A 27,964-nucleotide genomic window follows, 5' to 3' on the forward strand; every position below is an offset into this window, starting at 1 on the left:
CGGAGCGCGAGGGCCGTGTCGGACCGAGTCGCCCCGAGATGGACGGCGCCGAGGTAGCGAGCTTGTTGGGGGAGTGTGGCCAGGGGCAACTGGCCCAGTTCAAGACCTACCGGCGGCGGTGGTTCCTGCTGGCTGTCGTGTGCCTGCTGAACTGCTCCAACGCCATGGTGAGTGCGGCGCGGAGGCGGCACCGGCCTGGCCGAGGCCCGCCGGCCGCCGCCAGCCTTCCCCGCCGCGGCGAGACGCTCCCGCTGCGCGGCTCGCGAAGCCCCCACAGCCTGGAGGGCGCGGCGCGGGCCGCGCAAGGGCAACAAGGACGCTCTTCAGGCGAGCCAAGGGCGGCCCCGAGCCGTGCGGGAAAGGGCAGCCGCCAGCACCCCCGGGGTGTCCCAGCAGCCGTGAACGCAGGAGGAGGCGAGGTGCAGTGCAGTGCAGGTAGGGCGCTTGCCCTCTCTCATGCCTGCATGTGCTTGGGAGAGCAACTTTGCTGCTGCTGAGAGAGGATGAAGTGACAGGGCTCACCAGCATCATACATACCTTCATTCTCATCCTAGAATTAGCCAGGCAGCCTTCAGAACTCTACCCCAGTTCCCTGTCTCAGATCCACCCCCTTATTGCTGTCTACCACTACCTGAAAGGAGGATGTAGCAGGGAGGGTGTTGTTCTCCCAAATAGCAAGTGATAGGACAAGAAGAGATGGCCTCATGTTGCACCAGGGAAGGTTCAGACTGGATATCAGGAAAATAATCTTCACGGAAAGAGTTGTGAAGCAGTGGAACAGGCTGCCCAGGGAAGTGGTGGCATCACCATCCCTAGAGGTGTTTAAAAGGTGTATAGACAAGGTTCTTAGGGACATGGTTTAGTGCTAGAGTCACGTTATGGTTAGACTCAATGATCTTGAGAGTGTCATCCGACCAAAATGATTCTATAATTCTATGATCCTTGAAGCACCAGGACTCACTTGGCACACTGCAGAGAATCCTCAGCCTGGCCCTGCGTTAGGGACTGAATCAGCAGCTCTTCCTTTTGAACTTTGTTGCCCTGGTTATGACTTCAGCCTGCACACCTCCCTTTCTGACTGGTGGGATCCAGGGCACAGATGGGTGGTGGTGTGGGAAAGGCGGAATGGGGTGGGAGAGTGTGTGTGATCTAGAAGAGCACAGAAGGAATTACTACAGTGTCAAGCCAGGCTTGGATGGAGCAAAATGTATTCTGGAGCACAGCTGAAATTGCTGCTAACTCCACTTGGTAGGCCATGGGGAGGAACAGAAGGTATTCAGTGTCTGTGAGGGTGACATGTTTCAAATCTAAGAAATCCTGTGGTAGAGAAGCAGGAATTATCTCTGCTTTATTGCTGGCCTATGACAGCAGATATATCTGGTAAGAAAAAGGAGCAGGTGGGTTTCCTTTTAGGGTCTTTTGCACCTACAGAACAGTATTGGAGTGATTCTGCTCTAAACATAATGGTATGTGAACTTCTTGTTGCCTACAGGTACTTCATTCTGAAAGACCTGAAAAAAGGAGATACCAGATCACACCCCACCTATTGAACAGATTAAAACTAAGTTCAGTAATTATTGAGATAAACATGTAATGTTTATCCGTACCAAGTCCTAATATGCAAGATGGAAGCCCAAATCCTTGCTCACCAAGTCACTGAGGACATTGTTGATAACTATCAGACTGATGTAGAATTATTCATGTGAATTATTCATTACCATTCTGAGAAGGCGGACTGTCTGGCAGTCAAGATCAGGCACTGCAACCTGCAAACACTTAAATGCCGCTAAGAAAGAATAGGTGTTCCGTTTTACAGGCATGCTGGAGTAAACAAATGGAAAAACATAATGAAAGTTTGGCTGTATATGGGCAAAAAAAATGAGTGTGCCTTCCCAAGGCGTTCTGCAGAAAGGCAGTGTGAAGACCCATTGCTTGTGTGTAGTCACATTGTCACAGCACAAGAATATTAGGTAGCAAGAAAAAAACCCCACCCTGCTATAAGTGGACAGTAACAGCACAGATAAAGGAAGCTGTACAAAACCTTTCCAGTATGTCTTGTCAGATTTTCACTTTGCTGAAACATTAGCACTGGAACTGGATGTCCTTTCAATGCATCTGCAAGTATAACTGTGTCCTGAGTCATGTTGCTGAATACATTTTAGCCTTAAAAGATTGTACTGTTTTCTGTCTGCTTGGTCTCTTGCCAAGTTCCTGACTTTCCACAGTATTACTTTCTCACAGTATGAACTTGAGGTAGAAATTCATCACTTCAAAACTGGGTGCGTAATAAATATCCTAGAATGGACATATTGTGTCTAAGCCAATGTAAAGGTCTGGAATGGCAAGTATGCTGACATATAAAGTTGTAACCAAACATTTCCTGATGCTAATTTTTTTCCTAAATGCTCCTGATAAAAATCACGTTAAAATGGAGGGGGTGTTTGAGAGGCCATGAAATCAAAGTTGTTGGTTGCTGTTTAAAAGTTCCAGATGGAAAGATTAATTTACCAGTTCTGTGGTGTGAAAATTGCCTGGTAAGTTGTGTCCTCAATTCCTGTGCAGATGTTGCGCGCAACACTTTGTTCTATGTATTCCTGTGTCAGGCTATCTGCAAAATGCACGTAGTGAAAACACGTGACTTTTGAATTGTTTGACTTGGAAAGAACAGATCACCTCATATGCGGGACCAGGCTTCCAGGATGATGACTTGTATTCCCCACTCCTATCCATGCACTAATGCAGTTTTCTATTAGCAGCCTTCAGTGTCACTAAAAGTGGCAAGACAGGAGACAATCCTGAAAGGGAGAGACTGTCAGTGTCAGGAAGACAAGTTAAAAGCAACTTAACTCCAGGAAAGCACACTTGGTCATGCAGCAAGGGCATGATGAGAAAGGAGTATTTCTTAGTTCAGTCTGGCTGTTCTGTGCTTGTCCGTGTAAGCAAGCTGGAGAAGAGGGGAGCAGAGGGTTGGAGCTCGCTCATACTTGGCCAGGTGGTTCCTGACCCATGAGCAGACTTCCACCACTGTTTAGTGTACTTGGGAAAGTAAGGAGAGCTGCACAAGTGGAGACTGGGATGTTCTAGGGCTGGGTGCACAGGCTCCTTGTCCACACCTGTCTGCTGCTTTGACACAGCTGCTGCTGCTGCCTGGCTGTTGTGTCCTTCTTGCCCTCCTAAGAGCTGTAGAGGCTAGAAGTGACATCTAGGCAAGGATCTGACCTTTCTGAAGATCACACCTCTGTCCTTACTTCCTAGGCTGCTGTGCCAGCATAAGTCTTTTCAGTTGAGGCCAGGGGCTGTTTGCTTCCAGACTGTGTGGCCCTTTTGATGTTGAAGATGAGGGGGGCTTCATTAGCTGGGGCTCGGGGGAGGCAGAGGCAGCCTGTGCATCTTTGAAACACATTGTACACGACCTTCGAAGCAGTGTTTGAGTGCATGCTGGGACTGGGAGAGCTGCTGCCTGTGTGAAGCAGAAGGTTATGTTTCAACTAAGTATTCCTCCTTGGCTCCTTTTTAAGCTGTACATACGAGATATTACAGGGGTATTGCTACACTATGCACAGCTATGCAGTAAGCGAGACAGTGAAGAGCACTCAATTTGGCAGCCTTTGCTAGCTGATACCACCACTGACATGGCAAGTGGCCTGATTTCCACCCTGCCTGATTGCATACCCTTGCCATTCTGCAAATGATTTTACTTTTCACTTTTAAACCTTGATTTGTTGGTGAGGAGGGTAGACATTGGTTTAACAGCTTGCCTTTCAAGAAAAACAACATTTTTGCTACTGCTTCTGACAGTTGAGCTCTCTTAGAATGGGTGAAGGGAAACAGTCCTGCAGGTGAAATAGGTCCTGGAGAGTCTGTGTGGGAGTGAAAACAGTAAAGACCGTAGGGTGGAAGAGCTGAACCCCGAGTAAATGAAAAGAGAAGGGGAATGAGAGCAGGAGGAAAAGTAGAGGGTTAGGGCTCATTCTGTATGGAAGAGGGCTGGATCCATGTCTGAGAATACCTTAAGGGTTTACAAGGTATCAGGAAGAGCAACAAATAAGCTTAGAAATGGGGACAACATAAGAACTGCTGTAACCTGTTTGTGGTTACAGGAGTGCCCAAGCAGGTGTGCAATTAATGGGGAAGGGAGCAGGCAGTCTCTGGGAGGTGCTGGAGAAGAGAAACAAAAATGTCAGCTAGAGAAAGTTAACGAAAAGGGAGTGAGATCTGAAAGTGGAGCCAGTACTCTTCCGACATCAGTACCAGTCAGATGGTTTGCCTTTCAGTGCACTTGCTTTCACTGATGGTCCCACATGCTCCATTATTAAAGGAGGAATGGAGATGGCTTTCCTGTAATTGAGGGCTTTGTGTGGAAGGTATTTCTGTCCTTTTCTTCTAATGTTGGGACATGGCTACCCAATCAGTCAGCTGCATGCTGAAAGCAGTAGGACCTGCAGCTGTACTCCAGTGCAAGCCAGAATAGGCTTGTGGGCCTTCAGGAGACCTTTTGTCCTCTCTTCATCAGTTGCTATGCTGACTGTGTAGAGTGCAAGTTTTTACAGTGAACAAGGCGTACTGAGGTATAACTTCCTGCGCTGGAGCTTTTGCTGTCTCTAAACTCTGAAATCACACTGAGATGATCATACCTCTAAGGCTTTAGCTCAGGAGTGTGGGAACTACAGTTCCTGCATTTGGAGAAGAAGTGGTGTATGTTATTACAGCAGCTATTTCAACATCTTGCTAGATGCATATCTGAAGGGAGGGAAAAGTCCATCCCAAATGCTGAAGGATCAAATACTATGGTCTACAACATGAGTGACCATGGCCAATGATACTGGATTATACTGCAGTGGTATCTGTCATTTGAGAACAAATAATGCAAAATCTGTGAGGTAATGCTGGGAGGTGAGTTTTGCCATGTATTAGGGGTTTGGGATCACAAACCCATTGTGGTCATTTGGTGTTCAAATGCAAGAGTCCCTGTGCTTGAGTGGCTCTGCATGGGCTTCTGTGTAAATGACTTGATCTAATTATGCCATGGCCCAAAGAGTGGATTCCTGCTGACCTCCAGCATCATCTACTCCAAGCAGCCCAACTGTGTTGTGCTGTGGGGACTGCACAAGGTGACTGTTGAGCAGTCAGGATGTGGGACTCTGAGCTGGGTGCATTTGAAGCCTTAGAGACAAGACATTCCTGAACTGTGGGGTTCCAAGCTGGGAATTTTGTCAAAGTTTGCTAAAAGGCTTTGGTTAATTCTAGCTCTGACAAGGATCAGGAGGGACATAGGCCATACTGGGTGAATGGAAATTGCTTATAGAATAATAGAATCATACAATGTCCTCAGTTGAAAGGCACCCACAAGGGTCGTCGAGTCCAACACCTGTCCCTGCATATGACAACTCCACAGTTCACACCTTTTGTCTGAGGGCGTTGTCCAGTCTCTTCTTGAACACTGTCAGGCTTGGGACTGGGACACCTCCTTGGGGAGCCGATTCCAGTGCTCCACCACCCTCTGGGTGAAGAGCCTTTTCCTAATATCCAACCTAAACCTCCCCTGGAACATCTTCCTGCTGTTCACTTGGGTTCTGTCATTGGTCACTAAAGAGAAGAGTTCGGTGCCTACCCTTCCTCCTCCGCTTGTGAGGAAGCTGTAGACCACAATGCGGTCTACCCTCACTCTTCTCCAGGTTGAACAAACCAAGTGACTTTAGCTGTTCCTCAAACAGCTTCCTCTCCAAACCCTTCACCAACTTTGTAGCCCTCTTCTGAACACTCTCCAGTAGCTTTATATCCTTTTTATCATGTGGCACCCAGAACTGCACACAGGGCTCCAGGTGAGGCCGCACCACTGCAGAGCAGAGCGGGAAAATCACCTCTCTCGCCTGGCTGGCAATGCTGTGCTTGATGCACCCAGGACATGGTTGGCCCTCTTGGCTGCCAGGGCACACCATTGAACTTACCATTGACCAGAACCCCCAGATCCCTCTCCATGGAGCTGCTTTCCAGCATCTCATCCCCCAGTCTGTATGTACAACCAGGCTTGCCATGTCCCAGCTGCAAAATCCAGTGCTTGCTCTTGTTGACCTTCATGTGGTTGGTGATTGCCCAGCTCTTCAGTTTGTCTAGATCCCTCTGCAGGGCCTCTCTTCCCTCAAGAGTGTCAACAGCTGCTCCCAATTTTGTGTCATCAGCAAACTTGCTAACCAGTCCCTCAAGTCATTTGTCTAAGTCATTTATAAAGACATTGAAAGTACTGGCCCTAAGATGGATTCCTGCAGAACCCCACTAGTCACTGCTCACCAGCCTGACTTAATCCCATTTACTATAACCCTTTGAGCCTGGCCTGTCAGCCAATTGCTCACCCACTGTATTGTGTCTTTATCCAGTTGTAGGTTGGACATCTTCACAGTATCACAGTATGTTTGGGATTGGAAGGGACCTCAGAAGATCATCTAGTCCAATCCCCCTGCTGGAGCAGGAACGCCTAGGTGAGGTCGCACAGGAACATGTCCAGGCGGGCTTTGAATGTCTCCAGGGAAGGAGACTCCACAACCTCCCTGGGCAGCCTGTTCCAGCGCTCTGTCACCCTCACTGAGAAGAAGTTTTTTCTCAAATTTAAGTGGAACCTCTTGTGTTCCAGCTTGATCCCATTACTCCTTGTCCTATCATTGTTTGCCACTGAGAAGAGCCTGACTCCATCCTCGTGGCACTCACCCTTTATATATTTATAAACATTAATAAGGTCACCCCTCGGTCTCCTCCGAACTAAAGAGACCCAGGTCCCTCAGCCTTTCTTCATAAGGGAGGTGCTCCACTCCCTTAATCATCTTTGCTGCCCTACACTGGACCCTCTCCAGCAGTTCCCTGTCCTTCTTGAACTGAGGGGCCCAGAACTGGACACAGTATTCCAGATGGGGTCTCACCAGGGCAGAGTAGAGGGGAAGGAGGACCTCTCTCGATCTACTAACCACCCCCCTTGTAATAAACCTGAGGATGCCATTGGCCTTCCTGGCCACAAGGGCACAGTGCTGGCTCATGGTCATCCTGTTGTCCACCAGGACCCCCAGGTCCCTTTCCCCTACACTGCTCTCTAATATGTAATTTCCCAACCTATGCTGGAACCTGCCCAGATGCAGGACTGTACACTTTCCCTTGTTAAATTTCATCAGGTTATTCCCCGCCCAACTCTCCAGCCTGTCCAGATCCCGCTGGATGGCAGCACAGCCTTCTGGCGTGTCAGCCACTGCTCCCAGCTTAGTGTCATCAGCAAACCTGCTGATAGTACACTCAATTCCCTCGTCCAAATTGTTAATGAATATATTGAATAATGTTGGCCCCAGTACTGACCCCTGAGGCACTCCGCTAGATGCTGGCCTCCAACTGGACTCCGCACCATTGACCACCACTCTCTGGCTTCTCTCTTTAAGCCAATTTGCAACCCACCTCACTACTCTATTGTCTAGACCACACCTCCTCAACTTAGCTGTGAGAATGCTGTGGAAGACTGTGTCAAAGGCTTTACTGAGGTTAAGGTAGACCACATCCACTGCTCTGCCATCATCCATCCACCTTGTTACATTCTCATAAAAGGCTATGAGGTTGGTCAAGCATGGCTTTCCCTTGGTGAAACCATGCTGACTGCCCCTAATAACCCTCTTATCCTTGGTATGCCTTGAAATGACACCAAGGATAAGCTGTTCCATTACTTTCCCAGGGACAGAGGTGTCCAGGAGGATACTGTGAGAGACAGTATCAAAGGCTTTACTGAAATCCAAAAAGATCATGTCAACAGCACTTGATTGACTAGGTGGGTAACCTGGTTGTAGAATTAAATTAAGTTGTTCAGGCAAGACTTTCCCCTCATGAACTTGTGCTGGCTGGTACCAATGACTGTGTTGTCGTTCGGATGTTTTTCAAAAACTCCCAGAACAATCTTCTCCGTGATTTTGCCAGGAGCAGTAGTGAGACCGACTGGCCTGTAGTTGCTGGGCTCATCCCTGCTGCCTTTCTTTTAGATTGGGCCAACGTTTGCCAGCTTCCAGTCTTCCAGGACGTCTCCAGATTCCCAAGAGTGTTGAAAAATCCCATTAGGCCCCGTTGACTTGTAGGGATCTAGCTGGAGTAGTAGATCCCATACAAGTTCTGGATTGATTGGGAGTTTATTATTCTCACAGCCATGGTGTTCTAAGCCAGGGTTATGGGGGCCCCCAAGTCCCTCATCGGTGTTGAACACCGAGGTGAAGAACACATGAAATATCTCAGCTTTATCTATGTCCATGTTAATTAGGTGACCATGTTCATCAGTTAATGGGCCAATGTTATTTCTAGCTTGCCTTTTGCCATTAATGCATTTTTAAAAGCCTTTTTTATTGTCCTTCACAGTACTGGCCAGCTTCAATTCTAGTTGAGCTTTGGGCGCCTGCATTTCCTCCCTACAATGGCGAGCAGCATCTCTGAGTCCTCCCACGTTGCCTGACCTAGTCAAGTCAGAAAGAGATGTTGACAAGGGGCTGTACTCTCTCAGTTCTGCTGTTGTGACATCCATTGAGCATCCAGAGGAGCACACATGAACATGAACATAGCAATGCAGTGTGTAACAGTCCCCTTGATGCCTTCTGCGCCATACACTAAGGCTCTAGATCTGTGTGGCTACACAGGCAGTGGAGCTGAGTGGAGCTTAATCAGACCACAATGGTGTATTTCCACAAAGTGAGGCTTGTGCAGGGACTGAACAACTGGGAAGACAACCCTGCAAGGACAGAGGTGTCTGTCTGTTTCTCTTTCCTTTATCTATCCCAGGGGAAGCCACCTTTTTTGATGTGCTATAACCCTGCACATTATCTCTCCTCCTTGTATCTGTCACCATGAGCTACAGTGGGGAGCTTCGTTACTGACGTAGGGGCGCAAAACCTGAGTTAAGACAATGGACCCTGAGGAGTGAAAGAGAGAGAAATCTCTCTCAGTCTCAATTTTGTGTCTTCAGAGGTTACAGGGCTTATACCTCTCCAGGGAAGGATTGCATCGTCCTCACCACCTTCTGCCTGAGGGGGTGTGTATCATGGCAGTCCCTGCATAAATACCAGCCTTGGCAGTGCAGAGTTTCAGAAACAACATGTAGGATAAGGGCTTCAACTCCCAGCAGAAGAGCTTGCTAACTACTGTGGATGAAGTCATGATAGCTGGGAAAACACAAAAGCAGAAGGTGGCATACTGACTTGCTTAACATGGCAATTTCCCTGTGTTAGTGAAATCTCAAAGTGCCACCTCTTTGTTGCAGGGGCATTTGGCAGCCACTTAGACCAGAGTTACAGCTCAAGCTCCATTGCCCAGTTCTTAATTTTTCTGTTAGAGCAACACATGGTAAACAAGTCCTGCCAGAATGGAGGCAGAAACACGTTGCTTCTCTCCAGACCCATGAAGAAACCCACTTCCTATTATAAAGAACAAACTCAGGCTGCAAATTCCCACCTTCTGTGCTCTCACGCATATACGCTAGAACTGGAACTCTTGCTCAGGCTAGAAATACAGGGCAACCCAGATGCTTGGTTTTAGCAAGTCTAATGGAAATACGCTGGAGTGCTTAATGTTTACAGCCACTGAACACAAAATCCTGTACTCTGGCTTGTGGCATCATTCTCCTAATTATGTCATGCATGCATGAGCTTCTTGTGTGGTGGGACAGGGGGGTGAAAATTTACCTGAATTTACAAAATTTACACATTTACAAAATGTGTCGTCTCATTAATTACACTGTTTCCTGGTACAGTGTTTCATCACCACCACCCCTACTTGGAAGGCAGTGAGGAACTGATAACTGCTGTTGCTGGAAATACACAGCTGGGTTTTGTTTAGCATCGATTTAGCATCCCATAATCTAACTAATGCCTTAGTGATGCTGGTAACGTTCAGACAATTAGATTAGCATTAAACATTTCAATTCCCACCCCAAACTGATGGAAATCAATTCTGGAAAAACAAAGGTGGGTGAAATTTCTTCCTGAGACAAGATGATAACATCATTCCACTATATTGTATTATTTAAAGGAATTGTTATTATAAAAAGCTCATTTTATTAGAAGTCTACTGCAAGTCTCTCAGTGGTCTAGAATAGCATCCTTGTTGTCTAACAAGAGTATAATTTCCTTTAGCACCCAGCATCTTCATCCACCTGATTGCAGAAGCTGAGTAAACCAGATCCACCCCGTTCCAGACCTTTTATTGATCCACTGATCCCACCTGGATGTGTCTGAACCCAGCATGGTGATGTGAGCTTTGTGTTGAATGCAGGAGATCTGGCTTGTCAGGTCGTTTCAGAGAAGAGAAAAGGGCTGATGCTAGGAATCCTTGCTAGGACACTAATAATCATTCAAAATTTCTCTGTAACTGCCATTTACTCATTGCATGCTTACTGGGAGAAAAGCTTAGCAAAATAATGATTTGCATGTGGCTATTCTCACACAATGACGCTAAGAAGGAAAGTCCATCCTGCCTTCTGCTTTCATTTAATGCAGTAGTTTTTATGGTTTCTGACATGTGAAGTAAACAGGAATACTGGAAGTAACAAATAGTGAAGTGTAAGAACACACCCTCCTCTGAGGTTACTGGAGCCCTCTTTCAGTTACACATGAGCGCTGCAGCTCATGCTGTCTGCAGGATGCAGTCTGTGAGGAGGAAGCTTGTGATGGCAGAGAGGGGTACCTGGAAAGAGATAGTGGCTAGTAAGCTATAGATGAAGTTTTTGTTCACATTTCTGCAAACTTTTATTATCTTCAGTATTCAGCAGCTGCAAGATCATCTCTAGTGGTGCAATTGCTTACATCTACATTATTGACACCTATTCTCAGGTTAGGCTACTCTTTCTGAAAAGCACCAGAGAGGGAATCTTCTCAAAGGATCCACAGAAATATCCCTCAGTTTGGGGCAGAACCCTCATTTCTTTCTTGTGAGCATGGTTTCAGGACCAGATTTTAGCAAAACAGAAACAGCAGCCTTATGAAACCAGTACCTAAAAGAAGGTTTAAATAAGTATTTTAATATATGGCACTGGAAGGAAAATATAGGTACTTTTTAAAGTACATAATGTTTCCCTGTTATATGTTCTGATATATTGAATAACACAGATTTCTGTCTGTCTTGGCTGACATGTAGCAAAGTTGTTCTTAAAAAGCCACATCCAGGGGTACCAATGCAACCTTAAATACCAGTCTGAGATTAGGAGACTCGTAGTTGCAGAGAGGAGATGGCAGCCTCTGTTTTGTTTACACTTATGTAGAAAGATTGCTTATGGTTTATGTCAGGTAAGTAAGTGTATCAGGGGCCAACATGTTCAAACTGGGGAAGGAAAAAGTTACTGACCTCTGCTTCTGCCAGCTCCCAGCAGCAAGACTAGGGAATTGGGGATGAGGTAGTGAAATGAATGGGAGCTCTAGGCCAAGATAATGATGAAATCAGTGGTAAAATAGTCCTAGCATGAGTAACTGCAGACACCGGAGGTTTGAATTTTTATTACAAGACATCCTAATTTCAAGCAGAGGTTAAGATAGTGAGCCCCTTCACAACTTAGTTAAGGCAGTCTGAGGGGATGCTGAATTTGGAGATGTGGAGATGTTCATGCCTACCTATCTTTGCTCTCTACTCTGCAGCAATGGCTGACATTTGCTCCTGTGGCTGATAAGACAGCTGCCTACTTCCACATTTCCCTGGAGATGGTCAACTGGCTTTCAATTGTGTACCTCCTCATCTCGATCCCATTTGGTCTGGTGGCAACATGGGTTCTCGACAGCGTGGGGCTCAGATGTTCTGTGAGTTGAACTGTATTATTTTGCTGAGGGTGTTTCACCTAGAGATAGCAGTGCACCAAGCACTAAAATGCATACTGTGAATGGGAGTCTTGCCAAGTGTTGCAGAGGAGGAGCATGTTATAAGCTCTGTCCTAATTCAGTAATAGCTGTCACATCACCTCTTGAGGTGGGAAGCAGTGGGAGAAGTCAGAATAATGTTGCATCCTTACTTGCCTTTTCCTGCTTCAGTTGTTGTTGTCTTAGCCATCTGGAAGAGACAGATCCTCTGAGCTGACTCTGTGAAGAGCTTGCTTCAATTGGGTAGGGTTTGGTATGGAAAAGCTATTTTGTATGCAGGGACAGTTTAAGGAGCAGCAGGGCAGGGTATGAGCAATGGACTCCTGTCAGCTCAGAGCTTGGTCTGTGCAGCTTGGGATATCTACACAGTCTTCCTAGAAGGATGAGTGTTGTGGAATGTGACACTGAAACACTAGCATGCTAGTGGTATAGAAGAGCATCCGTATGCTGAATGATTCATTGCCATGATCTTTGGATTATGATAGCAAAATGTGACAGTGACACAAACTTGCAAATAGAGTGTAATTAGTGAACTTTGGATTTATCATCAATTCCATCTGCTGTCTCACATAAGCTGCCTGTGGTGTAGTTCTTATTTGGGGCCAGGACTGCCACCTTGCTCTCTAAGAAGACTGGTAAACTCACTCACTGTTGGATCAGGAGCATCTTGCAGTGGCCTGAAGCGGTGGGTGTGGTCTGCAGACAACTTTCCATGCAGTGATTGCTGACATCCAGTGTCTCCTGTAGTACATCTGAGACTCTGCTCATGCTACTCTGTTGCATTAAGTTCTGCCTTTCGGATTTCAGCACACAAACCCTGGCTGTTTCTGCTTGTTGCAGGTGATCCTGAGCTCATGGCTGAACATGACAGGTAGCATCATCCGGATATTCAGCGTCCTGAACTTCCTGAGCCTGGGTTCCCAGAACTACTTGTACCTATTTATTGGGCAATGCTTCTGTGCACTGGCACAGCCCCTTGTCATCTTTTCACCAACAAAACTGGCAGCACTATGGTTCCCAGACCACCAGAGAGCAACAGCAAATATGATCGCATCAATGTGTAAGTGATAGCTGCAAAGTAATATTGCTGCCTCCCAGAACTTGCTAGTCTTTGTTTGCCTTTCAGAGGCAGCAGGCAGAGGAAACCCTCTGTACTACAGCCATTTGGCTCTGCAAACACAGCTCTGCCCAAGAATCTCATGGCCATGTGCAATAAACCAGTGCCTTCAAGGCAAGATAGGCAGACATTTCCATGCTGGGCAGCAAGCAGTGGGCCTCAGGAACAAGGTGCGAGATTTGAGGTAAGCCACCAAAGCTCCCAACCTTCTTCCTCTCTACCATGAAAGGTGATTGCCTAAATATCATAGTGGCTGAAGATAGACCTCAGCGTTATTGGATCTAAAATCTATAGTGGCCTAAATTCTGCAGCTTATTAGGGAGCTGTCTAAATCGCATGTGATGCCAGTGATCACGGTTGCCAAATTCTGTATCTCGATAGAGGTGGGAGTGCTGCAGCAGTTTTGTCGACTAGGTCATCCAGTAGCAAGGCTGAGCATGTATTCTCAGTTTTTATGTGTACACAGACAGGTAAAATATACTCAGCTGGTCACACAAACATGTTTGGGGATGCTGAATGCCTTGGACTTGTGGGGAAAATGGCAGTATAGGAGCACCCCTATACAGCTTTCCCAATACTACTGCAAACCCAGAGCATGGGCACTCTTGCTGAGCAAAAATGGATTTATGGTGTCAGAACAAATGCATTTATTTTGCAGTGCCTTCCCTAGAATAAGGTGGATCTGACAGGTCATCTTTTTTCCCAGGACGGAGATAGACCTTCACCTTCCTTGCTGGAGATGGAGGTCTGTTGTCAATATGGTGAAATGCAAATACTTACCAGGGGTCAAGGGCACTCGGTTCTTCACTGCCCTGGAGGACCCCAGCCTGCAGACAACTTACTCTTTTTAAGTGAGAGAGCAGCCAGAACAGCCAAAGAGTATTTATTTCACATGCTGTCCTCAGTCCTTACAGAACCAAATGGATCTAAGTATGGGAAAGAATAAAACTGAATAGCAAGGAACAGTGGAAACCCAAGACCTGAAGCCATTCAGTCTGTGGCATGTTGAGAAATCACTGTGAGGACTGAATGGACTGTGATTATTATCTGCTACAACACCTGCATATTACTCTGTAGAGGGCTTCCATTAATAATATTTGGTTACATCCATTACTGTCTTCTGTATAAAATCAGGATTTCATTTCAAGAAAATTTACATGTTGCCTAGAAGGAGCATCTGCCACAGGCCCAGTCATTTACTCCAGTGGTTAACTACCTCACTGGCAAAAGTCTACATGTTACTTCTTGTCTTGCTCCTTATACCCCAGCTATTTAGTCTTGTTGCACCTGTTTGTCGGGTAGTTATGGACAGGGTGCCCTCTCCTCTCCTTTGTCTAGAAAGACTGAACAGCTCCAATGCAGTTACTTTACAGGCACATTTCCCCTTGCCTCTTTCCGTGTGTCTCCATGTCTGCTTGTTGCTCACATGAACTTTTTCTCTCAACTTGTTCCAGTTTATCAACCCGTTTCCTGTGTTAATGCCAGAGCAGCACTCAACATTGCAGTACTGTTGGTATCAGTGCTGCACACAGAAACTGGTCCTACAGGCTCCTGTCAGTATCCTCACAGCTCCTGTTAGTGCCTCTGGGTAGGCTTCTCTGTTCTTGTGTACAGACAAAAATGGACTTTGCACCCAGGATACTGCTGAGCAGCTGAAATCACTATGGCTCCAGCTGTGCTCTGGAGTATCATATCTTGGTCCTCCCATCACCTGTAGAGACTTACAGAGAAGCAGTGCAGAGCCAAGGACTGATCCTGTTTGAAGACCATGAGAAACTCTCCTGCGTCAGAAGAAGGGCAGTTTCTTTGAGTCCACTGAAGTGGCCTCTGCTTCATCCGTAGGATTCTTCATTTACTGTGGTCTGTCAACATGTAATTTTTTGCACCCTGCAGAGTTTCAGTGCATTGGCATCACTGTCCACAAAACACGCAGCCCAGCTGCAGAGTACTGCAAGCTAATCCACCAGGACCTCTGGACCATAATGTACAATTAATTAACTCCAGTGGACTTTCCATTCTTAGCATAAGGAGAGAAGGGATATGAGCCTAGGAAGCAAAGGCAGCTGAAACCCTGTGATTACTCAGATAGTCTCACTTCGTCTTTTCAAATTTAGCCCAATTTAGCCCCTCACCTATACTTTCTGGAACTGCTTCAGCATACTCATATTTCGTGGAAACACCTGACAGCAGTTTTCCGTCAGTCTGCTACAATGCCTGGATGCTTTTTACCCCAAGGTTGAAGCAGTTGTTTAATTGTGTCCATGTACTTAGGAAAAAGTAATGTTTCACCAGAATCATAAGCTAGTACTTCCTCAAGTACTAGCAGAAATGCTACCGTTGTGGTGTGCTATATCACTATTAATGAATAGACAAGGTTGGAAGGCATCTCTTGGGATTGTCTTATCCAACCACATGGTCAGTCAGGGTTTTGGCTAGACCAGGTTGCCCAGGATCATGTCTAGTCAGGTTTTGACTGTCTCCAAGGATGGAGATGTTGCAACTTATTTGGGCAACTTGTTTCAGTGTTCAAGGACTGTCGCAGTAAAAAAGTTTCTATTCAGACACAGTTTTCTGTGTTGCAGTTTGTGTCCATTGCCTCCTATCTTGCCACTGGACACCACCGAGAAAAGTCTGGTTTCCTCTTTGCAATATCTGATCAAAGTTCTTTTCTCCAGGCTGAACACTCCCAGCTCTCCCAGCCCCTTTCAGTATGAGAGATGCTCAGGTCCCTTAATCATTTATTTGACCCTTGAGTGAAGTTGCTCCATTAACTGTATCTTTCTTGTATTGAGGAGCCCAGGACTGGACTCAGCACTCCAGATGTTTCTCACTAGGGCTGAGTAGAGGAGAAGGATCACTGCTTGCCACCTGCTGGCAATGCGCTTCCTAATGCAGCCCAGGATTCTGTAGGACACCTTTCTGCAATGGTGCATTACTGGCTCACGGTCAACTTGCAGGACACCAAGACCCCATATCCCTCCCTGCAAAAATGCTTTCCAGCAGCTTCTGTGGACTGATCAGTCCCAGTTCTGTCAGCCTCTCCTCACATAACAGAAGCTTCAGTCCCTTAATCATCTTTTGCCCCTTGCTCAACCAGGGAGTCCATGTCTCACTCATAATGGGGAGCCCAGAACTGAACACAAGACTGCATATATGGCCTCAATAGCGCTGAGTAGAGGGGAAGGATCATCTCCTGCTGACAACACCCTGCTTAGGCAGTAGCCCAGGATGCTTGTAGCCTTCTTTATCATGAGATTGTGTTGCTGGCTTATGGTCAAGTTGGTGTCCACCCAGACCCCTACCTTCCACACCAGGTCCTTCCCTGTGAAGCTGCTTTCCAGTTGGTCAGCCCCAGTGTTTACTGGTGGATGTGGTTATTCATCTCCAGGTGCAGGATTTTACCTTTCCTATTGTTGAACTTCACAAGGTGAAGTTCACTCTGCCCATTTCTCCAGCCTGCCACTCCTACCAGTGTTACATCATCTGCAAACTGCCTGTGGGTGTCCTCTGCCCCACTGTCCAGGTTTTTTGTTAAGGTTAAACTGTATTTGCCTCAGTATCAGCCCCTGGGATGCACCACTAGGGACTGGCCTCCCACTGAACTTCATGTCAGTGATGGTAATCCTCTGGGCCCAGCTGTTCAGTTAACTTTCAGTTCCATCTCACTGTCTACTTATCTAGCCATCACTTCATCAGCTTGCCTGTGAGGATGTTATAGGAGACAGCCTTAGTAAAATTGAGATTAAAAACATCCACTGTTCTCCCCTCATCTCCCCAGCCAGTCATCTCACTGTACAAAGTTATTAATGTTTCTCCTTTGCTGTCTGCTCCTGTTCACCTTTTTGTCCTTCATGTGCCTGGAAATGGTGTCCCAGATTAGTTGTTCCATGACCTTCGTAGGAATCAAAGTGAGACTGGAGGGCCTGGAGTTCTTTGGATTCTCCTTCTTGCATTTCTTGAAGATGGGAGTGGTGTTTGCTCTCTTCCAGTCCAAAGGAGCCTCTTGATATTGGCACAGCCTTTTAAAGATAATGAAGAATGGCCTTGCAATGAAAATAGCCTGCTCACTCAGCACTCATCAGTGCATCCTATCGGTCCCATGGACTTATGTATGTCTGGTCTATTTAATGTTCTCTAACGTAGTCCTCCTCAACTGACGGTAAATCTTCCTTGCTCCAGGCTTCACTTCTGGTCTCAGGGCTGAAGGCCAGTCTTACTAGTAAAGATTGAGGTGAAGGAGGCATTGAATACCTTGGCCTTTTCCATGTACTTTGTCACCATGTCTTCTGCTACATCCAGCAACAGGCCCACATTTTCCCTAACCTTCCCTTTGCCGTTCACATCTTTCACCAATCTCATTTCGAGGTTGCTTTGGCTTTCCTAACTCCATCTGTGCATACTATCGGAAAAACAACTTCACTTGTTCAACTGTTTGCAGAATATTGCCTTAAAGATAAAAAATTGTCTCCTGCAATTTTGGATGTTTGCAAGCTGAGTCCTGGAAGTACTACTTCAGATGCTGCTCAGCTCCAGCCCCTTAAGAATGTAACCTGCTACTCCAGTATAGAGAAGTGTCCAGGATTCTCTTCTGCTATAAGATTTTTGTGGTTGGTAGGAGAGATCAGCTTGTATATCAGCCTGGGCTTTGCTGAGGAACTGTATTAGCTTGAAAGGTGCCATGAATGACATAATGTCACTTTAGAGAGCTGTCAAAGGGCTTTTCAGCTTTTTATGCCCTTTTGGCAAAGAAGACCAATGGTATCCTGGTGACCACTGGGAAAAGCATTGCCAGCAGCTTGAGGGAGGTCCCCTGTGCACATCTGAAGAGCTGTGTCCAGTTCTAAACTCCTCAGTACAAGAAGGGCATGGACATGTTAGTTTAAGTCCAGTTAAGAGCCACTAAGACAGTTAAGACAATGCAGAATCTGTCATGCCAGTCAAGGCTGAGAGAGCTAGGACTGTTCACTGTCAAGAGGGCTCAGGGGGATCTTATCCATATGTATACATGCCTCTTGGTGCATCCCTCAAGAGGCAGTAAAGAAGGGAAAGTACCTCTATTTGTTACTGCTGATATATAACATCAGGACAGACAACATGTATTCGTCCATCTTTGTTTTGTCCCCTCGGCATTTACTGAGGCAGTGTTGTGAGGATGACAACACTGGAATTCATAGACAAAAAGCAGTTTACAGGAGTTAGAGTTTATAGGGAAGCAGATTTATAGAATGGACTTCATGGGGGTGAGGGAACAGATGTGGCAGCAGTAAGACTACATGGTCAACTTCTCCAAATAGTTCCCTACCTGTTTCTCCCTATATATGCATTGTTCTGCCCTTACTGATTGCTCAGCTGCACACTTCATCTCTGGTGCTGACTGGCAGTAGGGGTGGACACATGATTCTGACTTGCATGAAAAAATTGTCTCTGTTTGTTTCCTTCCAGCCAATCCCCTGGGTATTCTTATAGCAAACGTGCTGTCACCTGCACTAGTTCCTGAAGGAAAACACATCTCATTGATGGTAAATGAAAATTGCTTTTTCAGCCAGCTGGGCCAGTTGGGGTCCAGCTGATTTATTTATATTGAGGCAGTTGATCTGGAAATACTGGTAACATGTCTTTACTTTGTGTTGTGTAGCTGGGTGTTTATGCCATCCCATCAGTAACAGCCTGTGCTCTAGCAACTGTGGGGATTCATGAGAGGGTTCCTCCAACGCCTCCTTCAGTCAGTGCCACTAACTCCACTTCCCAGCCATTCCTTACAGGGCTCAAAATGGTAAGTGCTGCAGCACAGAGACAGACCAGTGCTGGAGTGAGTGGTGCAGCCCTGGCAGACAGTGATATGCTGGGAAATCTCTTGACAAAGCAGACTCTGAACTCCACTAAACTCTCCTCCTGAAGTAGACCAGGTTTCCTTCCTTCCTTGGGGTTTGGAAGCTGCTCACAGCAAAGCTGTTGGAGTTATCTGAGCATTCAGCTGTGGGTTGTCTGCAGGTTGGCTACCTCAGACAGGCACACCTGGGCTCCTCCAAGAGAACCACACAACCTGAGCCTTCTGAGCAGATGTGGTAACAGGTAGGATAGTATATAGCAAAATGAAGGAGGAATTTGGGCACTGAAGAGATCCTACATGGTACTGTCCTCTGGCTGAACTGACAGGAGCAAGCCAAACTCCTCTAATGATCAGAGGGTTGCACTGTCAACATTTCCAGCTGAGGAGTCAGAGCTTCTGACCCTGAAGACTACTGTCACAGCCAGGCCTATTTTCCCCCACCTCTTATTTAAATGACACATTAACTTCTTTCTCTAGCTCCTGAGAAACAAGCCATACCTCATCCTGGCATTGTGTTTTGGAGGAGGAATTGGGATGTTCACCTGCTTTTCAGCTCTGCTAGAACAGATCCTTTGTGAAAAGGAATATTCAAATGTGAGTCTTCTTCCTTTCCTCCCCATTGTCCACATCATGTATGATACAATCAAAATTATTTTCCCTGATAAAAGACTCAGAGCAAAATGAAGATAGTTGAATATGCTGTACTGTCTTATATCTTATTTGCTCACATTATCTAATATAGCTTAAGCAGTGCATTAATCCAGAACACAGTCAATCTCTCAGTATAATGGATGGTCTGCATTTTCATTACTGCCCATGGCCAGCCTCCCATTTGTCAATTAAAAAACTTTCCTCCTGAAATACTCTTTAGGAAAAACAAGTATTGTGTTTTTGATAAGCCACTCCAGAGCAGTGATGTCTATGCAGCCTTCTGACACCTTCTCCAGAACAGGATGGGGTCCAGGCAGGCCCTAGATTGAAGCTGAAGGCAGGCTGGTGCAGGCACCTTTTCCTCTTTACACAGTCTTACATGAAGCCAGGGCAGCAGAGGAAGTCATAGGTACTGTGACAGCTTTTTCCTCATCTTTCCCAGGACCTCAGACAGGTGCTGCTTTTACAGCTGAGCAGTGTGTACCCAGCTGGTTCCTCCTGCTCTCTCTCCTGGCAATAGCATGGAACCGCTCCGGTTCCTGCATTTTCCCTCAGGCTGGCAGAACTTCAGTCCTGCTGCTTGTATCTCCATGGAGGTCCTCATAAAACACCTCTCCAGCTGTTCTGTATGCACATCTACATGTCTGGTCTCTGTCCACTCCCTCTCAACTCCCGGGTCTGATATCTGGCTCAGTATTCCATAGCCAGCTCACATTTGCACACTCCTTTGGCATTTAACTGGAAACATTTTAAACTTTGCATCCTTGCTTTCTGGGCATCATGATGTTTTTGTCTTTGTGTGACTGGCTTGCCATGGCCCTTTAGCACACAGAAACTATTTCAGATAATCTTTCCTTCAGTCTGCCCCTGAGGCTCTCAAAAATGTTCACCCAAATTTGTTAGAGCTTCCCTGCTCTCAGGATCTGTGTCTGCAATTGAATTCTTATGGAGCTGAAGAAGCAGGACAAGCAAAGATAGCCACTGCAAGCAACAGAGCAGATGCCCTATCCTAACTACTGCTCACTGCCTTTCTGAGACCCCCTTGCTACAGCCAGGTGATGCTGTCTCATCTAACACACTTTGGGGCTGCCAGCCTTGTGGAAGGCATTCTGACAGTGAAGGTTCCTGGTAAGAGGCCAGAAGCTTGATTGTAAACAGAAGCAGATCAAAAGGCAGTTGGACCTGTTACCAGCAGTGTGAACAAGGCACTTGATTGCACCTGGAGGAGCCAAGAACAGCCTCATGGCTGGACTGGGGGATTCAATACCAGGGAACAGCTGCTGCCTCCCTGCACACCAGCCTCTCTTGCCAGATGTGCAAAGATTTGTTGTCCATTGAGACCCTGGGAGTGCTGTGACCCTGCTGTCCCTACACACTTGTAGCAGCATCTGGGCCCTGTTATTTGCTACTCAGAGCCCCGTGCTGGCCTCAGCTATTGCAACGGGCAGGGAAGCTTTTCCTACCTCAGCAAGTGACACACTAGCAGCAGGCAGATACATCAGTGACATTAAAACCTCTTTCCTAACTGCTCTGGTTGCTCAGTTACTTGTTCTTCTGTCTTCCAGGAATTTGCTGGCCTGAACGGTGCACTGTTTACAGTGTGTGGTTTGTTGGGTGCTTTCCTGTTAGGCCTCTATGTCGACCGGACAAGGAAGTTCATAGAGTCCACCAAGATTTGTTTCTGTCTGACTGCACTTGCCAGCATCATGTTCGCAGTGGTGAGTTCTCCCTTGCATCACACCATACCTATGGGCTTAGTTCTGTTCCCATTCGATAAATCATCAATTCAAACCAAGGTCATTTGATGTCATAGTATTTATTAGGGCACGTGTTGTGCTTTGGGATTATCTCTTGGGCTAGGAAGGCTTTAAAGAAAAACCCTTTACTGAGGATTTCACAATCATTGTGAAGCCTGAGGCAGACTGTTTCAGGATATAAGTAAATTGGCACAATTTTACTTCCTTACATTGAATCACCATTGTTTGTTTGCTGGCCCTGAGATCATTCTTTCCAAAAAGAAATGGAATTGCTAAATGTCCATCTTGCAAAAATAAACAAGAATGCCATAGTGTTCCCAACACCTGCCTTTAACTGTGGTGGCTGCCAGGAATGTAAGATTAGCAGAAAGGACATGTTAATAGTTCTGCAGTATTCCTCAAGGAAGACAAGGTAAGGGAGAATCAGAAAAGGGGGACACTGAAATCAAGCCAGGAGAGGAACACAGAACCAGGAGACTTAACAGCCATGGGGCTGGAGTGCAAGTACTGCACCCAAGCTTAGTCATTTGCCAGTGAGAGCTATCTTCCAGCAGGAATGTGAGCATGAGACACAGGACTCCTAGCACTGCAGAGGACCCAGACTGGTGCAAGTCTCTGCTTTACCAACAAGCTTGTGCTGTGCATTTCTCCTCTATGTTGAAAAATCCAAACTTTAAATACAGTGTGATCACACCTCCCTGTGGGCCAAGATCCCAGTGATGTTAGCTCCACCACAATGACACAAATGCAACACCTTTCTCAGTGTAAGATAATGTGCCTAAAGCAGACCTTACATTTCCCCCTTTAATACACTGGCATTTGTTGGGGGGATGCTCTGAATACAAGTCAGCATGACTGGGATCAGGTAAAGCACAGAACGACTCTGTCAGGAGCAACGAGCAAAGCTTTCCATCCTCCCATTCCCTCTGTTCCCTTCACCCCATACAGATGAACTACTCCTTCAAAGTAGTAGACTGACACACATCCATTCAAACCTGCTTGATGCCATGATGCTTCAAACTTGCATTCTAGACACACAGAGTTTTCTTTGACTTTATCAGTTTAGCTAGGCCAGGCCTGCTGCAGCCATGCCAGGACAGACATCTCATGCTACTCTGTGGGAATTTATTACATGGTTCAGAAGAAGGTACCAGCATTGTGGCTGCAGGATTTATGCCCTTGACTTTACTAGCATTGGCTGGACAAGGCCATGCTCTTTCCTCCACAGTTAGGGACAAGGCTGTTCTTGGCACTAAACTAACCTCCAGAGTTTCTGAATGTTTCAAGTGGTTTTTGTTTATGTTTTGGGTTGTTTTTTTTTTTTTCATTGGTTGGTTGGTTTTGTGTGTGTGTTTGTTTGCTTGCTTCTTTGTTTTAATTCTTATTCTTGTTTGGGATTTTTTTTGTTGTAAAGCCCCAGTGTTACAAAACATGAGTTTGACATGGTGTGGAATTGTATTACTTATTACTGAGCTGCAGCACCTAAGGAATAGTTCTCTTTATCCACGAGCTGCAGCAGCCCAGTGAATTCTCATGTGTAACCCAGGGCAAACAACCACTTCTGAAATGTTAGCTTGCATTGGGAGAAAAGTGTGTGTTTCACTTGGTGCTGGAAATACGCTGAGCATACTCCTGGTAAGTTACTGACCAGGAAGTCAGATCACAGTAATATGACCACACCAATGCTTTTCAGGTAATTCTGCTGATCCTCTCTCCCCTTCCTTAAATTCAAAATATAAATCTCCGTCATGTAGCCATTTGTTGACTCTAAAGGGTTGGAGGTAAAAAGAGAGGTTTCAGGAATAGGTAGTGAAGGCATTGGTGAGCACCGTGACCCCTTGGGACTTCCTGGAGGTTATGGGTTCAGAGACTTTCTGTACAGCTGACACTGAGACTTTGGTTTTGGTTTTCCTTGGTTTGGTTTGGTTTGGTTTTCTGCCTGCAGACTTCACGATTCAGACACCAGGCTGTCATGCTGGCCGTCACCAGCTCACTCTTTGGTTTCTTCGGTTTTGCCATCTACCCCATTGCCATGGAGCTGGCTGTGGAGTGCTCCTACCCTGTGGGAGAGGGCACATCTACAGGTCTGATTTTTGTTGCAAGGTAAGGAGGTTAAATTGACAGCTGAGCTTGGGTACACACACACACACGGCTGCAGATAAAGAAGAGTGTGGACATCACTCACTGCTAGCCATCCTGCTGAACTTCTCCCTGTTGTCCGTGCACATGACCATGGCCAGGAGGAAGTTGGCTGGCTAAAGCTAAAGGTTTTAAAGCAAGGACAAGTATGGGGGGTTGGTGCAAGAAAAGCAAGAAGGAAGGTGAAAGTCTTCCTTGTTCGGCACAAAGCAGAATTTAATCATGCCCAGCATCACCTACCTTTGAAGCAGATTGGGGCTGAGAGGGGCCTGAGAGGTACCTGAGAAGGGCACCAATTCCCATGTCAGTCCAGGGACTTACCAGGTTTCAGTGCTCTGCTGAGAGAGATAGGGCTGATCACTCACAGGGAAGATGGTCACAACAGATGGGTCAGTGACAGTCCTTCCAGTGATCAATGTACATGTCTAGGGCTGGAACTGGACTGCTGCAGAAATGCCTTGTTGCGGTCCTAAGTAGTGATACATATGGCCTGGTGCCGTGTGTGTGTCAGGTGAAGCTGAAGCAGCAAGAAACATAAAGTCAAAGACGATCACTGCCTTTGAAGGCTGTTGTCTTACACTGCTTGTGGACTTTGTTGCTGCTGCCGCCAGCAATAAGGAGGAAGCTGAAGTCATAACCTGACTTTCTCCCATCTGCAGTCCTGCAGTGAGAGGTATTTCCAAGTCTCTGCCCAAATCTCTGACTAGGCCTCAGCTCCTTGGCAGCTGTAGTTAACACCCACTCACCTCCAGAGGGAGTAAATAGTGGTCCTGCCATGCTGGTCCCATGTCTGGAGGTGTACTGAAAGGCTGACCTGGGCACCCTGTGAGCCACGGCCAGTTAACCAAGCGCCTGGGGCAGAGGAGGCTGGCAGTAGCTTTCCCTGTTAGAAGGACCCTGCTCCAGAAAGGGGTCTCACTTTCTTCCTACTGGGGAAGCTGAGCTTATCTGCAGCACTGATGAATCAGGCAGGTGCCATGACTGCATATTGGCTTCTCCCCACAGCCAGATTGAAGGCGTGATTTTAATGGTGCTGCTACAAGCCCTCACTGTGCGTGTTTCTGAGGATACATCCTCCACCTGTGCCCTTGACCAGGATGGAGCCCTGGACTGGACAAGTAAGTATGTCCTTTGGACATTATGCTGGGCACTTGATTGCACCTGATGTACCCCCCACTCCAGGTCTCACTGTGAGCGAGCTTGCAAGACTGATTCTTATCGTAGCATATTTCTTAGCCACATTTCCTAACCTGATAGTGCACTTCCTTGCTGCTCCTGCTAAACCAGACCTGCAAGATTGAAAACCAGAAAACCTCTAAAATGATGTGAATGTTGCTGCTGGCTCCAGATTAAATTTTCCCTTATAGCCACCCTGGAGAGACATGAGCTTCAACAAGCTAGAAAGCAGCTGTTCTGAGAGGACGACACAGTCCATGTGGCACAGCCTGTGCCGCTTTTCAGTGTGAGAGGCCAAGACTAGAAGTCCATTTGCTGAAAGTTGCTTCCCTTGCTTCTGCACACACAGCTGTCTGGGCTTCTAACATGATGGTACAGCATTGTTCTGACTTATTCCACATTTTCAAGTCAGTCAGGAGAAGAGAGAGCAACTGAGATGAACAGGAGCACAAATGTGTTTTCACTGCAGGCTAAACCCTGGTCTTGATCCTCTCAGCTGGTTCATATTTATGTAATGCTGACACAAAGTCCTGGGGACACACCACAACACAAACATGCTTGGCTAAGCAGAAATTCCCCAGAATGATTTCCTGTAGCTGGCGAGGAACAAGGCTTCACAATAACTGCCTGCCAAAAGTAATTTGAGTGTTTCATGTTTGAAAGCCCACAAGTCTCCTCCTCATCAGATCATAGCTGGATCTGCTGATTAGGTGCCCACTCCTACTCATTTTGTGGTCTGATTAATACATGCAGGAGAATCTGAGGAGAAAGGCATGCAGATGCCTATTTGAGACACTGCTGGAATAAAAATGTAACTACTTCCAGGCCTTGTTGCACAGCCTTTTAGATTACTGTATTTACCTTTTTTTTCCAGAAAATGTTTATTTTAACACAAATTTTTCTTTAATCAAAGTTTATGCATTGTGAACCTTTCCTACACTTTGCTCTTGGATGATATAAGAAGAACCTGTGTGGACCTGCTGTCTTACGAAGCTCAAGTGTATTGATTTAGACTTTCTTGTAACTTTCTTCACAACCCGCCAACACACAAAGGTGTACACATACACAGAAACACACTCTCCTACAAACACACTATGTGCACCAGTGTAAGATGTCCAACCTGCGGGATCATGCAGGATAAGAGTCCTGGAAACCTTCCACATTTCACCCAAATCTTCTTTCTATGCTAGCATTAGGTGAGATGAGGTTTGGCTGCTACCAAATTGGCATCGCCCCACTGTGAGCTGCACACTGTCCTCAGGGTTCACCTTTGGGAGGAGATCACCCAGGCTGTGCAGCTGCTGTGGAGTGGACCTCTAGACTTCTGCACTCATGAGGAGTAGTGAATTCACTATCTAAAAATGTATATTCCTTGCAGATCCTGTACTGGTCCTGGCAGGCCTCTGCAGCGCTGTGGCTTGTTTCTACGTCATCTTCTTCCACACTGACTACAAGCGGCTCCATGCTGAGACAAATAGCGGTGATTTGGTCAAGGCAGAAGATGCTGCAATAGCAGATGTTCCTGAAGCCTAACCAGAGGATGCCAAGGACCCAGTAAGGGAAGGACTTAGGCCTGTGGACAGGGACTATGACTGCAAATGCTCAGCTGGCACACTGGGATATCCAGTGTTGCACAATATATCCTGTTGCAGAACAAAACAGGGCTAGAGCAAAGTCACTGCAGCACTTTTGCTGTGTTTACCTCAATCGTGTATTTATTTGTGAGTCTTGGCTGTAAGAAAGGCTGTGCTGCCAGGAAGGTCAAAGTGGGACCGGACAACTCTGCAGGTAACGGGGATTTTTAGCTGACTTGATTCAAGGTAAAGAAATGTTGCAGAGGAGAGGAGCATCGTATTTCAACCATTTTTTTCATTCATGTACTTGGATCAGGCGTGAAGCTTTAAGAGAGGTAGAAGCTGTGCCTGTCACAAATCTAGTGGAAAACTTCTGTTTAAGAGCTGTGCTTTCTGTATGGCGTAACAACTCTTCCACTCTAAGGCTGGAGCTAATTGCGCCTCTTAGCTAAAGGGCAGTAGGAGCTGGTGCATCCTGCCATTACAGCGGGGAAGTGCAGGTATATGATCTGTAATACAAATCTGTCACAATGAGCCACTTTGTCCTCTCATACAAACAGGAAAAGCCCTACCTGCAGTGCTGCCTGTGAAAGAAAATATTAAGCAGCAGAAGTTAAATACAGCAGTATTCCTCACCCTTCTGGTCCCCTGCCAGCTGCTGAGACATGCAGGATAAGCTTGTTTTACTTGGGCTTCTGTTGTTTCTCCACTTCTCCTGCAATTCCAGTGTTTTAAGTTTTCCACAAGAAAATGAACCTGCTGCTGTAAGATTAGAGTAGTGTAACCTGCACAGGCCAGCGAATTGGCAAAGGGGACCACTTGGAGCAGGGGTGTCAAACTAATTTTCACGGGAGTCACGTCAGCCTCGCGGTTGCCTTCAAAGGGCTGAATGTAATTTTAGGACTCGCAACCGTGAGGCTGACGTGGCCCCCCGTGAAAATTAGTTTGACACTCCTGACTTAGAGAATGCAGGGACCTGTTATAAGTTTCTGTAGATGACAGGGGATTTTTGGGGCAGACCAAGTAAGAAACAGCATCAACAAACATCTTGGAATTCTCTCTGCAACTCACAGCTATTATTGAGTGTTAGAAGACATGGTTAGTGACACAGAATATCCCAGTTGGAGTTCAGTTACCCTAACAATTGCAATGGATGGATTTTTCATTTTACAGTACTTCCACAGCAGTCCAGTGTCCTGCTTTGGGGCTCAGGTCTAGATGTGCAACCTGAGAACATTTTGCCCCCTAACATTTCAGTGATAAAAAAAGTGAGATAGATGGGACTTGGTGATGTTTCTTACCATGCATCATGCAAGGGACGTGAGTACTTGCTGATTAAGGGAATTTGATGCAAATTGGACCTGTGACTGGCTTTGTCCAGTCCAGCTAGAGGATGATCCCAAAGCCAAGTATGCATCTTCCCCAAGGAACACTGTACAGAGGAGCTCTCTCAATACCTGAATTCTCTTCCCCATTAGCAAATGGAAATCTCTCCTTTTGTAAAATGCCTAGCTATATCCTTCTAGGGAGCCTGCTAGTTCCTATAGCTCCTGCTTTGCTCTTACCAGTAAGCACTGGTGTTTGTCAAAAGGAGCAGGAAGGAAGTCTGAAACTGAGGTGAGACAATACAGTTTTGACCTGTCAGAGGAATGAGATTAGCTGTCCTTTGCAAAACTAGCTGGTCAGTTCTGCAGCCCTGGACCTAATAAACCAAACAGATTAACAACAAATTTACCTGTCACTTCTGAGTCCTACTGTACTGGGAAGCAGGAAGCACGTGATACTTCGTAATTTTATGTATTTACAAATGTTTACATTTTTTAATAAAGAGTGGTTTAAGAAAAGAATAATCTCTTCTCACTACATCAAACTTT

At 46.3% G+C, this 27,964-nt stretch overlaps 1 protein-coding gene across 5 annotated transcripts; it reads left to right on the forward strand.

Annotated features, from left to right (window-relative positions):
- Nucleotides 1-27,940, forward strand: SLC49A3 (solute carrier family 49 member 3). Of its 5 annotated transcripts, none has more exons than XM_065861222.2 (10): nt 1-167; nt 11,631-11,789; nt 12,687-12,906; nt 18,406-18,482; nt 18,599-18,736; nt 19,271-19,387; nt 21,010-21,162; nt 23,147-23,304; nt 24,346-24,458; nt 25,895-27,940. In XM_065861222.2, exons 1-10 carry the CDS (start codon nt 39-41, stop codon nt 26,047-26,049), a joined length of 1,419 nt encoding a protein of 472 aa, XP_065717294.1. In that variant the 5' UTR covers nt 1-38; the 3' UTR covers nt 26,050-27,940. The 5 variants fall into 5 exon arrangements, with proteins under 5 accessions (XP_065717294.1, XP_065717295.1, XP_065717296.1 ...); XM_071801776.1 differs by lacking the exon at nt 1-167 and adding an exon at nt 254-435; XM_065861223.2 differs by lacking the exon at nt 18,599-18,736.
- The last annotated feature ends 24 nt before the right edge of the window (nt 27,941-27,964 follow it).

This window comes from Patagioenas fasciata, chromosome Z (genome assembly GCF_037038585.1).
Source record: "Patagioenas fasciata isolate bPatFas1 chromosome Z, bPatFas1.hap1, whole genome shotgun sequence".
NCBI lineage: Eukaryota > Metazoa > Chordata > Aves > Columbiformes > Columbidae > Patagioenas > Patagioenas fasciata.

Bases quoted from the DNA above. Each gene is read 5' to 3' on its own strand.
- SLC49A3 (XM_065861222.2), top strand. From the start codon at position 39: ATGGACGGCGCCGAGGTAGCGAGCTTGTTGGGGGAGTGTGGCCAGGGG. The intron at 21,163-23,146 runs GTGAGTTCTCCC...TTCTGCCTGCAG, and splicing joins CCAGCATCATGTTCGCAGTG to ACTTCACGATTCAGACACCA. The intron at 23,305-24,345 runs GTAAGGAGGTTA...TTCTCCCCACAG, and splicing joins GGTCTGATTTTTGTTGCAAG to CCAGATTGAAGGCGTGATTT.